This window comes from Lithobates pipiens, unplaced genomic scaffold, assembly GCF_037356315.1.
Source record: "Lithobates pipiens isolate NorthernLeopardFrog02 unplaced genomic scaffold, aLitPip1_a1.2 Scaffold_8, whole genome shotgun sequence".
Classification (NCBI taxonomy): Eukaryota; Metazoa; Chordata; class Amphibia; order Anura; family Ranidae; genus Lithobates; species Lithobates pipiens.
This window is the reverse complement of record NW_027507903.1, coordinates 607,248,956-607,261,226: the sequence shown is the minus strand read 5'-3', so window position 1 is coordinate 607,261,226 and position 12,271 is coordinate 607,248,956. Positions and strand designations below refer to the sequence as shown.

The 12,271-nt window shown below is 42.9% G+C and overlaps 1 protein-coding gene across 2 annotated transcripts in view; it reads left to right on the top strand.

The window, feature by feature from the left end:
* The window catches only part of CTC1 (CST telomere replication complex component 1), a 101,996-nt gene that overhangs the window by 30,008 nt on the left and 59,717 nt on the right, over nucleotides 1–12,271 (top strand). For both annotated transcript variants that reach the window (XM_077470612.1, XM_077470613.1), the window contains 2 exons: nucleotides 2,445–2,671; nucleotides 10,476–10,650. In XM_077470612.1, coding sequence (XP_077326738.1) covers nucleotides 2,445–2,671; nucleotides 10,476–10,650 — 402 coding nt within the window. The remainder of the gene's footprint in view (nucleotides 1–2,444; nucleotides 2,672–10,475; nucleotides 10,651–12,271) is intronic.

Here is a 12,271-nt window from a genome sequence, read left to right as displayed (position 1 = left end):
GTCCCGCCGAGCTTGCGTGCAGAAGCGAACGCATACGTGAGCAGTGCATGCATATGAAAACGGTGTTCAAACCACACGTGAGGTATCACCGCGATCGTTAGAGCGAGAGAAATAATTCTAGCCCTAAACCTCCTCTGTAACTCCAAAACATGCAACCTGTAGATTTTTTTTTTAAACGTCGCTTATGGAGATTTTTAAGGGTAAAAGTTTCTCGGCATTCCACGAGCAGACACAACTTTTGAAGCGTGACTTGTTGGGTATCAATTTACTCGGCATAACATTATCTTTCACAATATGAAAACAATTAGGCTAACTTTACTGCGGTCTTATTTTTTTTAATTAAAAAAATTTAATTTTTTCCAAGAAAAGTGTGCTTGTAAGACCGCTGCGCAAATACGGTGTGACAAAAAGTATTGCAACTACTGCCATTTTATTCTCTAGGGCAGTGATGGCGAACCTTGGCACCCCAGATGTTTTGGAACTACATTTCCCATGATGCTCCAGTACACTGCAGAGTGCCAGAGCATCATGGGAAATGTAGTTCCAAAACATCTGGGGTGCCAAGGTTCGCCATCACTGCTCTAGGGTGTAATTATTTATATATATATATGTGTGTGTGTGTGTGTGTGTATATATATATATATATATATATATATATATATATATATATATATATATATAAAATGTTTGGGGTTCTAAGTAATTTTCTAGCAAAAAAAAACAAAAACTGTTTCTAACTTGTAAACACCAAATCTTCGGTCCTTTGGTGGTTACATTTCTCCACAACCTTATCCCTGACCTGTTTGCTGTGTTCCTGGCCTTCATGATACTGCTCACGAAGGTTCTCTAACAAATCTCTGAAGGCTTCACAGAACAGCTGTGTTTATACTGAGATTACTCTATTTACTAAGGTGACTTCTGAAGGCAATTGGTTCCACTAGATTTTAGTTAGGGGTATCAGAGTAAAGGGGGCTGAATACAAATGCACGCCACACTTTTCACCTATTTATTTGTAAAAGATGTTGAAAACCATTTATCATTTTCCTTCCACTTCACAATTATGTGCCACTTTGTGTTGGTCTATCACATAAAATCCCAATAAAATACATTTATGTTTTTGGTTGTAAGATGACAGAATGTGGAAAATTTCAAGGGGTATGAAAACTTTTTCAAGGCACTGTAATTCCATATGCCCCGTCACCAGCATGTCTCAAATATTGCAGTTGATGGCTAGTCTTTGGAGATCTTCCTGTTGTCAATGGAAGCATGCTTTTCCTTTTATGACGGCCTGCAGCTTCCTAAATAATATACATTTTTCCATCTTTTGTAATGTTGCGATCATTATTCATCTGTACAAGCATAGACCTCTGCAATGTACTGAGAGCACTGAATCATTATTCTTTATCCTTTTCTCAGAAGAGCCTACATTCCAGTTGTCTCCAGCAGTGCAACAAACCTTCGAGTCACCTTGGGGGGGGGGGGGGGGGCAAAGAAGGTTTTTTTTTTTTACCTTAATGCATAAAATCCATTAAGCTATAAAACCTTAAAGAGGGATTCCACCAAAAAAAAAATATTAAAAGCCAGCAGCTATAAATACTACAGCTGCTGACTTTTAATAAATGGACACTCACCTGTCCCGGGGTCCAGCGATGCCGGCAGCCGAGGCCGATCGATCGCTCGGCCCTCGGCTGCTGCCGCCACCATTCTAGGTGAGGAAATCAGGAAGTGAAGCAAATCGGCTTCACTTCCCGGTTCCCTACTGCGCATGCGCGAGTCACGCCGCGCAATAGGAAATCTCCGCGCTGTCACTGGGACCCGTGTGTGTCCCAGCAGACAGCGCGGCAGGGCAGGAAATGGTGTAGCCTCCCACGGGAGTCTATGCCCGGAAGTGGGTGAAAATACCTGTCTTTGACAGGTATCTCCACCCCCCCTCCCCCCTGAAAGGTGTCAATTGTGACACCGGAGGGGGGGGAGGGATCCGATCAGCGGAGGTTCCACTTTAGGGTGGAATCCCGCTTTAAGTCTTTAGAACCACTTTATTGTTGGGCATTGTGTTACATTTTACTTTGTGTATTTATCTGTGGATAATCTAAGCCCCACTTTAAAGATTTTATGTTGTCCTGTGCCATCATCTCTCTGCTACAGTGATATCGCCATGCCAATCATAGAAGATACCTCCAGTATCTCACATTTAGCTTAAACTGTATGTCTGGTCGGCCAACACTGCCTTTTGTGCACTGAAATCCCAAGCAGTGTCCTCACACCTGACTGAGGTCTCTACTGCTGGACTACAGAAAACCTCCACCTCTCCTCATCTCTATAACATAAAGTAGGGGGGTGTTCTGTACAATGCTTGTTGCAAATTGCCCATTGAAGGTAAGGGGGGCTATCACTAATATATCAGCAATATTTACTTGTCTGTTTGTCCCTCCTATCTGTCTCAGGTATGCAACGTTCACCTCCAGCAGTCTCCGAGCCCCCTCTTCCCTACCATCGTCCTCTCCACCTGTCTAAGAAGCAGAGTCCAAGTCTTTGAGTTCTCTCATCTAAGTGCTCCTTGTTCTGTGTATTCCGGTTCTGGGAATGTCTACCTCCACCTTCTCTTCCACTACCGACTGAGGCTTCCAGAGTACCTGTGGGTCTGTGATGTCATAAACAAGCTGCAGGAGAAGTAAGCGGTGGGGCAGGTGGGTGGGAGAAGTTATGTCTATAGGTTATTTAAAGGGAACCTAACCTGGTAGCACCTTGTGATTCCTGGAAGTACCTTTTGTTATTCTTTAACCACTTGGCAACTGATCGACAGTAATTTTACTGCTGGCCGGTGGCTTGAGCAGGCATCGCGGCATACCCGTATGTTGCCCCATTAATGCACACTGACACGCCCCCTGGGGCACGCAGCATTGTGATCTGCGACTGCTGTGCCCAATGTGAAGATATTTGCCAGCACACCATGGAACGACACAATTGGCGTCCAAACGGATGATTTATTGCAAGGCTAGTGCAAAGTCAGGCCTGGCGAAGGGGTCCTGCGCGGCTCCGAAACATTGCACTATCCTTGTGTTGTGATCATGCAATAAATAACCTGTTTGGACGCTATTTGTGTCACACTAAATGACCAAAAGTATTGGGACACCTGCTTTTTCACGCACATGAACTTTAATGGCATCCCAGTCTTAGTCCGTAGAGTTCAATATTGAGTTCCCCATCCTTTGCAGCTATAACAGCTTCAACTCTTCTCGGACGTCTGTCCACAAGGTTTAGGAGGGTGTCTATGGGAATGTTTGACCATTCTTCCAGAAGAACATTTGTTAGGTCAGGCACTGATGTAGGATGGGCAGGCCTGGCTCACAGTCTCCTCCCTAATTCATCCCAAAGGTGTTCTATCGGGTTGAGGTTAGGACTCTGTACAGGCCAGTCAAGTTCATCCACCCCAAACTCACTCATCCATGTCTTTATGGATCTTGCTTTGTGTACTGGTGTGCAGTTATGTTGGAACAGGAAGGGCTATCCCCAAACTGTTCCCACAAAGTTAGGAGCATGAAATTGTCCAAAATGTCTTGATATCTTTACGCCTTTTACAAAGAGTTCCCTTCATTGGAACTAAGGGGCCAAACCCAACCCCAACCCCTGAAAAACAACTCCACATCATAACCTCCCCAGCAAACGATTTGGACCAGTGCACAAAGGAAGGTCCATAAAGACATGGATGAGCGAGTTTGGGGTGGAGGAACTTGACCTGACCTCAACCCGATAGAACACCTTTGGGATGAATTAGTGCAGAGACTGTGAGTCGGGCCTTCTGGTCCACATCAGTGCCTGACCCCACAAATGCTCTTCTGGAAGAATGGTGAAACATTCCCATAGACACACTCCTAACCCGTGTGGACAGCCTTCCCAGAAGAGTTGAAGCTGTTATAGCTGCAAAGGGTGGGCCAACTCAATAATGAACCCTACGGACTAAGACTGGGAGGCCATTAAAGTTTATAAAGACAGGTGTTCCAATACATTTGGTAATATCGTGTGTATATACTGTACAGTATCTCTCAAAAGTAAGTACACCTCTCACATTTTTGTAAATATTTTATTCTATATGACACTTGTCTACAATGTAAAGTAGTGAGTGTACAGCTTGTATAACAGTGTAAATTTGTTGTCCCCTCAAAATAACGCAACACACAGCCATTATTGTCTAAACCACTTTGAGTGTATGTGTATATATATATATATATATATATATATATATATATATATATATAATTTTTTTTTTTTTTTACTAAAATCATATATTTGATGGACAAATATTGTACAGCATAAATTTTCTGCTGCCACCATTCTATTTTATTTATATATATATAATTTGGGGTGTTTTCAGTCCCAAAAATGCACATTTTGCCATGCATGAAGAAATGAAAGAGAAAGGGTTAAGAGCGTTCAGTTTGCTGCAATCCATTTCTTTAATACCCAGTGTTTCCATGGGCGCACAGCCAAAGAGACTGCAGAGCGTGACTCAGCAGCTGGAAAGGTGCCAGAGCTGGCACTAGGCAGCTAAACATTGGTGGATTGGAGATGTTGTTGAAGGGTTTTATCTATGCCACGGCCATTTACAGGAGAAATGGGGCATTAGCTGTAATCTCATCTTGACTGGGGAGATGCCTCCTGGGAGAGATATATGATCTGGGAAACCAGGGCCTTCTTTAACACCGGACAAAAGGGGAAGCTGCCCGGGGCCCAGTCATTGTCGTGTGGCCCAATGCAGCTTTCCCTTCAGCCCGCACTGCCCACAAATAGTTGATAAGTGGATTCGGGCACACCCAAGAAAGTGTTTGCCCAGGGTCTAATCAGTATGAAAGACGGCCCTGTGTGAAATCTTTGCACCCATGCAGTGAAAAGGAATTGCTTTGCCTTATGCTTGGTTCACAACTACAGGTGTGACCAAGCGTGGTCGCATTTCTGCTCGTCGCGTGAAGGGCAGCTCTTTTATTTCAATTGGCTTCCCTGAAAAAAGTGGAACAGAAGTCCCTGACTCTTTATCAGAAATGCGCAGCATCAAACCGCATGGTGCTACAGTTTGGCACACAAGCTTACAGGTGCATGGGGTTGTCGGCTCCAGGAGGTTTTACTCCCTTCATGACCAGGCCATTTTTTTGCTATTTAGCACTGTGTTACTTTAACTAACTAGTAACTGCGCAGTCATGCAACGCTGTACCCAAATTAAATTGATATAATTTTTCTTCACACAAATAGACCTTTCTTTTGGTGGTATTTGATCACCTCTGCGTTTTAAAATGTTTTATTATATAAACAACAAAGACCAACAATTAAAAAAAAAAAAAAAATACTTTTTACTTTCTGCTGTAAAACATATGCAATAATAAAAAAATAAAAAAATCTAATTTCTTCATACATTTTGCCCAAAATATATTCTATTACATGTCTCTGTTAAAAATATATCCCAAATAAGTGTATATTGAGTTTATATATATATATATATATATATAAAATTTACTACTAAAGGCAGTCATTATCGACTTCTAATGGGACTATGATAGTGTGGTGGACAATCTGACAATGAGTGGGAACTGACTAACTGCCACTGACATCACCAGTGACACTAATAGTGATCAATGATAATATACACTGTCACTGTACTAATGACACTTTCTGGGAAGGGGTTAACATCCTAGAGCGATCAATGGGTTAAATGTGTGCTGAACAAGTGTTATTGTGTGTAATGTGTGCTGCTTTTTACTAAAGATCTCTTGATTTCTTATCCCTGCTTTGCAGGGATATGAAATGGAGAGATCGCTCTCTCTGTACAGAGCCCCGTGTTGATTGTCAACAGAGGGCTCTGGGCTGTGATTGGACACAATCGCAGTGGGTGTCGGTGCTCTCCATGGCAGACCAAAAATCGCCCTGCACCAAATTTTTGTTTGAAGGACTCGATGATCAGAAATCACCCCGGCCACAGGCTGCAGGGGGTGCGCAAGTAGCAGGAGGACGTCTATTGACGCCCTCCTGGCACTGGAAGCCTGCACTGTAGCTGTCTTTGCGGCTATAGCGCAGGCAGAAAGTAGTTTAAAGTGGTTCTAAAGGTATGAGGTTTTTGTTTTCTCTTCAGTAAGATAAAAAGCCTGCAAGCAGCTCCCCGTCCTCAGCCCCCTTATACTTAGCTGAGCCTGATCTCGATCCAGTGCTGTGCATGAGAGCAGCAGTTCTCCCAGCTTTCCCTCTACTCATTGGACAGAGAGGTAGCAGTGAGAGCCATTGGCTCCTGTTGCTGTCAGTCACAGCCAGTGAGGAGGAGGCGAGGCTGAGCCACTCTCTGTGTGTCAATGGACTGGCTCAGTGAGCGCGCATGCACGATTGCCCCCATAGGAAGCGGCTTGCTGGGGGAGGAGCCCAGAGCGCCAGCAGGGGACCCGAAAAGAGGAGTATTAGGGCTGCTCTGTGCAGAACGATTGCACAGAGCGGGTTAGTATAACATGTTTGTTGTTTAAAAAAAAATATATATATTTTTTTGTTTTTTAAAGGCTTTTATTTGGCTCAGTGTCTTAACCCTTTCACTACTAGAGCCATTGTTCCATTTTTGCACACATTTAAATAATCATTTTATGGCCTGAACATTAGTTGAAACCTCTAAACATGAAATAATGTAGCAGAGACCCTAGAAACTAAAACGGTTGGTAGTTTCAATTTTATATGTCATGTGATATTTGCTCAACAGTTTATCAAGCATGGATTTTCAGGAAATAATGCACTAAAGTTATTTTTAGGGCGCAAAAACTCAATATGTTACCCCATTTCTTCATAAAATATAAAAGATGAGATGGTGGCAAGTAAATGGATACCCAACACCAAAACACGTCAAAATTGCACACGCCCGCAAAACGGCAACAGACTTCGGTACCCTATATTTTCCATATACAATGCTTTAACCACTTGGAGGCCGCCCACCGTACATTTACCGTAGAGGCCGCTCTGTACCGGATCATGTACCTAGTATGTGATCTGAACAGTCCCAGGTCTGGGGCGTGTGCGCGAACCGCCAGAGACCCGCTCCAGCTAGGATCACACACAGTGGGAGCTCAGCGCCAGGTACCACGGACTTGATGTCCGCCAACACCTGCTGATTACACAGGACACAGGCAGAACGGCAATCTGCCTATGTAAACAAGGATTGTTGTTCTGTCAGAAGGGAAGGTACTGATCCTGTGTTTCTGCAAAGCAGGAACACAGATCTTTGTCTTCCCTTAGTCAAAGCATCCCTGTTGACCCTTTCCAATCCAGTGGCGTTAGTACAGTGACGGTGCATATTTTTTTTAGCACTAATCCCTGTATTTGTGTCACTTGTTCCCAAAAAGTGTCAATTACGTCTGCCCCAATATTGCAGTCCTGTTATAAGTCGTTGATTCCTGCCATTACTAGTAACAAAAAACAAATACCATAGTTTTGTAGACACTATAACTTTTGCGCAAACCAATCAATATACGTTTATTTACCAAAAAATATGTAGCAGAATACATATTGGACTAAATTGACGAAATTTAGTTTTTTTTCCAATTTTTTTATTGGATGTATTTTATAGCAGAAATTTAAAAATATTGGTCTTTTTTTCAAAATTGTTTTATTTTTGCCACTTTTTCTTTTTTTCACTAAAACTCTATATGAGAGAGGGGAAAAAAAGGCTCCTATGTGATCTACAGTAATGTCTTTGTAGCAGGTTCATTTTAATGAGACATCAGGGGACTTTTAGACCCCTGATGTTTCACCTGCCCTCCATTGAAGCTAATGGAGCACAAATTGTGCTGACCACAGTTCATTAAAGCTAATGGAGCACAAATCACAATGGCCACAGTTCATTGAAGCTAATGGAATACATATGGTGGCCACAGTTCATTGAAACTAATGGAACACGTATCGTGTTGACCACAGTTCATTGAAACGAATGGAACACGTATCGTGTTGACCACAGTTCATTGAAACGAATGGAACACGTATCGTGTTGACCACAGTTCATTGCAGCTAATGGAGCACATATCACAGTGACCACAGTTCATTGAAGCTAATGGAGCAGAAATCATGGTGACCACAGTTCATTGAAGCTAATGGAACACATATCGTGTTGACCACAGTTCATTGCAGCTAATGGAGCACATATCACAGTGACCACAGTTCATTGACGCTAATGGAGCACATATATCGTGGTGACCACAGTTCATTGAAGATAATGTAGCAGAAATCATGGTGACCACAGTTCATTGAAGCTAATGGAACACATATCGTGCTGACCACAGTTCATTGAAGCTAATGGAGCAGAAATCATGGTGACCACAGTTCATTGAAGCTAATGGAACACATATCGTGGTGACCACAGTTCATTGAAGTTAATGGAACACATATCGTGGTGACCACAGTTCATTGAAGCTAATGGAACACATATATCATGGTGACCACAGTTCATTGAAGATAATGTAGCAGAAATCATGGTGACCACAGTTCATTGAAGCTAATGGAACACATATCGTGGTGACCACAGTTCATTGAAGCTAATTGAACACATATTGTGGTGACCACAGTTCATTGAAGCTAATGGAGCACATATATCGTGGTGACCACAGTTCATTGAAGATAATGTAGCAGAAATCATGGTGACCAAGGTTTCATTGAAGCTAATGGAACACATATCGTGGTGACCACAGTTCAGTGAAGCTAATGCAACACATATTGTGGTGACCACAGTTCATTGAAGCTAATGGAAACATATCGTGGTGACCACAGTTCATTGAAGCTAATGGAACACATATTGTGGTGACCACAGTTCATTGAAGCTAATGGAACACATATCGTGGTGACCACAGTTCATTGAAGCTAATGGAACACATATCGTGGTGACCACAGTTCATTGAAGCTAATGGAACACATATCGTGGTGACCACAGTTCATTGAAGCTAATGGAACACATATCGTGGTGACCACAGTTCATTGAAGCTAATGGAACACATATCGTGGTGACCACAGTTCATTGAAGCTAATGGAGCACATATCGTGGTGACCACAGTTCATTGAAGATAATGGAACACATATCGTGGTGACCACAGTTCATTGAAGCTAATGGAACACATATCGTGGTGACCACAGTTCATTGAAGCTAATGGAACACATATCGTGGTGACCACAGTTCATTGAAGCTAATGGAACAAATATCGTGGTGACCAGTTCATTGAAGCTAATGGAACACATATCGTGGTGACCACAGTTCATTGAAGCTAATGGAACACATATCGTGGTGACCACAGTTCATTGAAGCTAATGGAAACATATTGTGGTGACCACAGTTCATTAAAGCTAATGGAACACAAATCACAGTGACCACAGTTCGTTGAAGCTAATGGAGCACATATTGTGGTGACCACAGTTCATTGAAGCTGATGGAAAATGTATCATGGTGACCTGGTGACATATCATGGTGACCTCATGTTCATGGTGAGGAGAATCGATCAGTGGCATTTCCTCACAGGGGAGACCTGTACAGATAATCCGGGCACTGATCATCAGTGGAGCCCCAACAGTGCCCATCAGTGATGCCAATCTGTGACCATCATATATGCAAGTAATTTCCCATAAGTGCCGCTTATCAGTGCCACCTATTAGTGCTGCTTAATAGTGCAGCCTATCAGTGCCCGTCAGTGTAGCCTTATGAGCACACATCAGTGAAGGAGAAAAGTTACTTATTTTAGTTTCTGTCATACCTTTTGCCCTTTTTTTTTCGTTTTTTTTAGCAAAAAACAAAACAAAACTCAGAAGTGATTAAATACCACCAAAAGAAAGCTCTATTTGTGTGGAAAAAAATGATAAAAGTCATATGGGTACAGTGTTACATGACCGCGCAATTGTCATTCAAAGTGACGGCACTGAAAATTGGCCTGGGCAGGAAGTGGGTAAAGGTGCCCGGTATTTAAGTGGTTAATAAAAATTTTTTACCTTTTCAGTATGAGCACTGCAAGGGATAAAACTTTTGCCTGGAGTTAGGCTTTGCTCCCTTTTGATCCATTCAATATACTATTGAAAATTTTTTTATCACTGTTTTAATAAGTTCTGGAAAATAGCTGTTGATCCTGCCAGAAATCTTGTCATCTGATAACTTCCAGGATTCCTTTCCTGTGCTTTGCTATCAGTTACACTGAGACCTACAGAGCCCTTCCCCTCTATGTTCTGGAGAGGAGGAGAGCTGGAGGTGTTTTTTTAGCCCTGTCCTAGGATGACAACTCTGCTTCCTCCAGTAAAATGAAGGAGGGTTGTCACCCTATTACAGGAAGTGCATTACTGACAGGATCACCAGGAAAAAAATAAAGGAAACAAAGCCTGGAAAAAAAAACGAATGCAGCCACCACATCTATCGTCTGGTTGGTAAGATGCAATATATCATATTTTTTTTTAGCTAAGCTTTAATTGTTACTTTGCACTGTATCTTCCAGACTGCGGCCTCAGTTTGTCCGGCAGCGCTGCCTCACCCGACACATGGGGTCCTCTTCACAGAGCGTCACGGAGAAGTTGCTGAATTCCTCGCTGTCAAGTTTGTCGGATGGGAGGGAGGAAAGGGACCTGTATGAGGAGATGGTGGCCAATCCACATGACTGTCCACTCCATGAGGTAGGAGCATCACGAAGGGAGGACATAGGACCATTAGATGGAGGAAGAAGAGAGTTGTTGAGTAGTATTGATGCTTAGAAGGCCGCAAAATATAAAATTTCAGGTTTAGATTAACCTCTTCCCACCCAGCCTCTGCATCCCTTTAACCACCTAAGGACCAGAAGGATTTGCCCCCTTAATGACCAGGGCATTTTTTGCGATACGCAACTGCGTCGCTTTAACTGATAATTGTGCAGTCGTGTGATGCTGCACCCAAATAAAACTGACTCCTTTTTTTTCCACAAATAGAGCTTTCTTTTGGTGGTATTTGATCACCTCTGGTTTTTATTTTTTGCATTATAAACAAAAAAAGTGAAAATTTTGGGGAAAAAAACAATATTTTTTAATTTTTTGCTATAATAAATATCCCCAAAAAAATGTCTTCATCGGTTTACGCCAATATGTATTCTTCTACATATTTTAGGTAAAAAAAAAAAAATCACAATAAGCGGATATTGATTGGTTTGCGCAAAAGTTATAGCGTCTACAAAATTATATTTATGACATTTTTATATTTTTTTTTTACTAGTAACGGCGGCGATCTCTGATTTTTAGCAGGACTGTGACATTGCGGCGGACACTTTTGCCACTTTTTTTTGGGACCGTTGACATTTATACAGCGATCAAAGCTAAAAATAACGACATTACTTTGTAAATGTCACTGGCAGGGAAGGGGTTAACACTAGGGGGCGATCAAGGGGTTAAATGTGTTCCCTAGGGAGGTGTTTCTCACTGTGGGTGGATGGGACTGACTGGAGGAGGAGAGAGATCGCTGTTCCTGATCACTAGGAACAGCAGACCTCTCTCTACTTCCTTGTCAGAACAGGGATCTGTCTGTTTACATTGACAGATCCCCATTCTGGCTCTGTGAGGAGCGATCACGGGTGGCTGGCGGATATTACGGCCATGCGCATTGGCTTCAGGAATGTGCGGTGGGCACGTGCACGCCCCCTATAACCCTTAAAGCTTCCGCCGTACAGCTACAGTGATTCACACAGGAGAGCCAACCTGCCGTCATATAATAACAGACGAAAAACAAGCTCTGGACTGCAGCACTCTTCAGAAGACCACTTTCTTTTATTGGAAAATCACATCACAGCTCAACAAAGTGTTGAGCTGTGATGTGATTTTCCAATAAAAGAAAGTGATCTTCTGAAGAGTGCGGCAGTCCAGAGCTTGTTTTTCGTCTGTTGCTAGTGGTAATAGCCAGCACCTGTGGCTTCCCAGCCGAAGAGACCGTTTACAGCCTGCATGTGTGCTCCTGGAGCGGTGAGACCCCTTCTCCTTCATATTACAACTGCCGTCATATAATGACGGCGGCTGGTCAGCAGGTAGTTAATAGAGTCTGTAGGCCAAAATGTAGGAAAGAACCATGATCATGTGACCACTATGATTGGCTTTCACAGTGGTCACATGATCAGAAACCGATCCCGCCAACTACCGATTGTTACTGGGAACTGAGAGCTGTCTCTGACAGCTCGGCCCCTGTGTGTGGGAGCACACCATGAGCATGCTCTCGGCACAGAAACAGTGGACCCCCAGTGACGCATATCTGCAGCTTTTGGGCATTAAAGGCCCACTC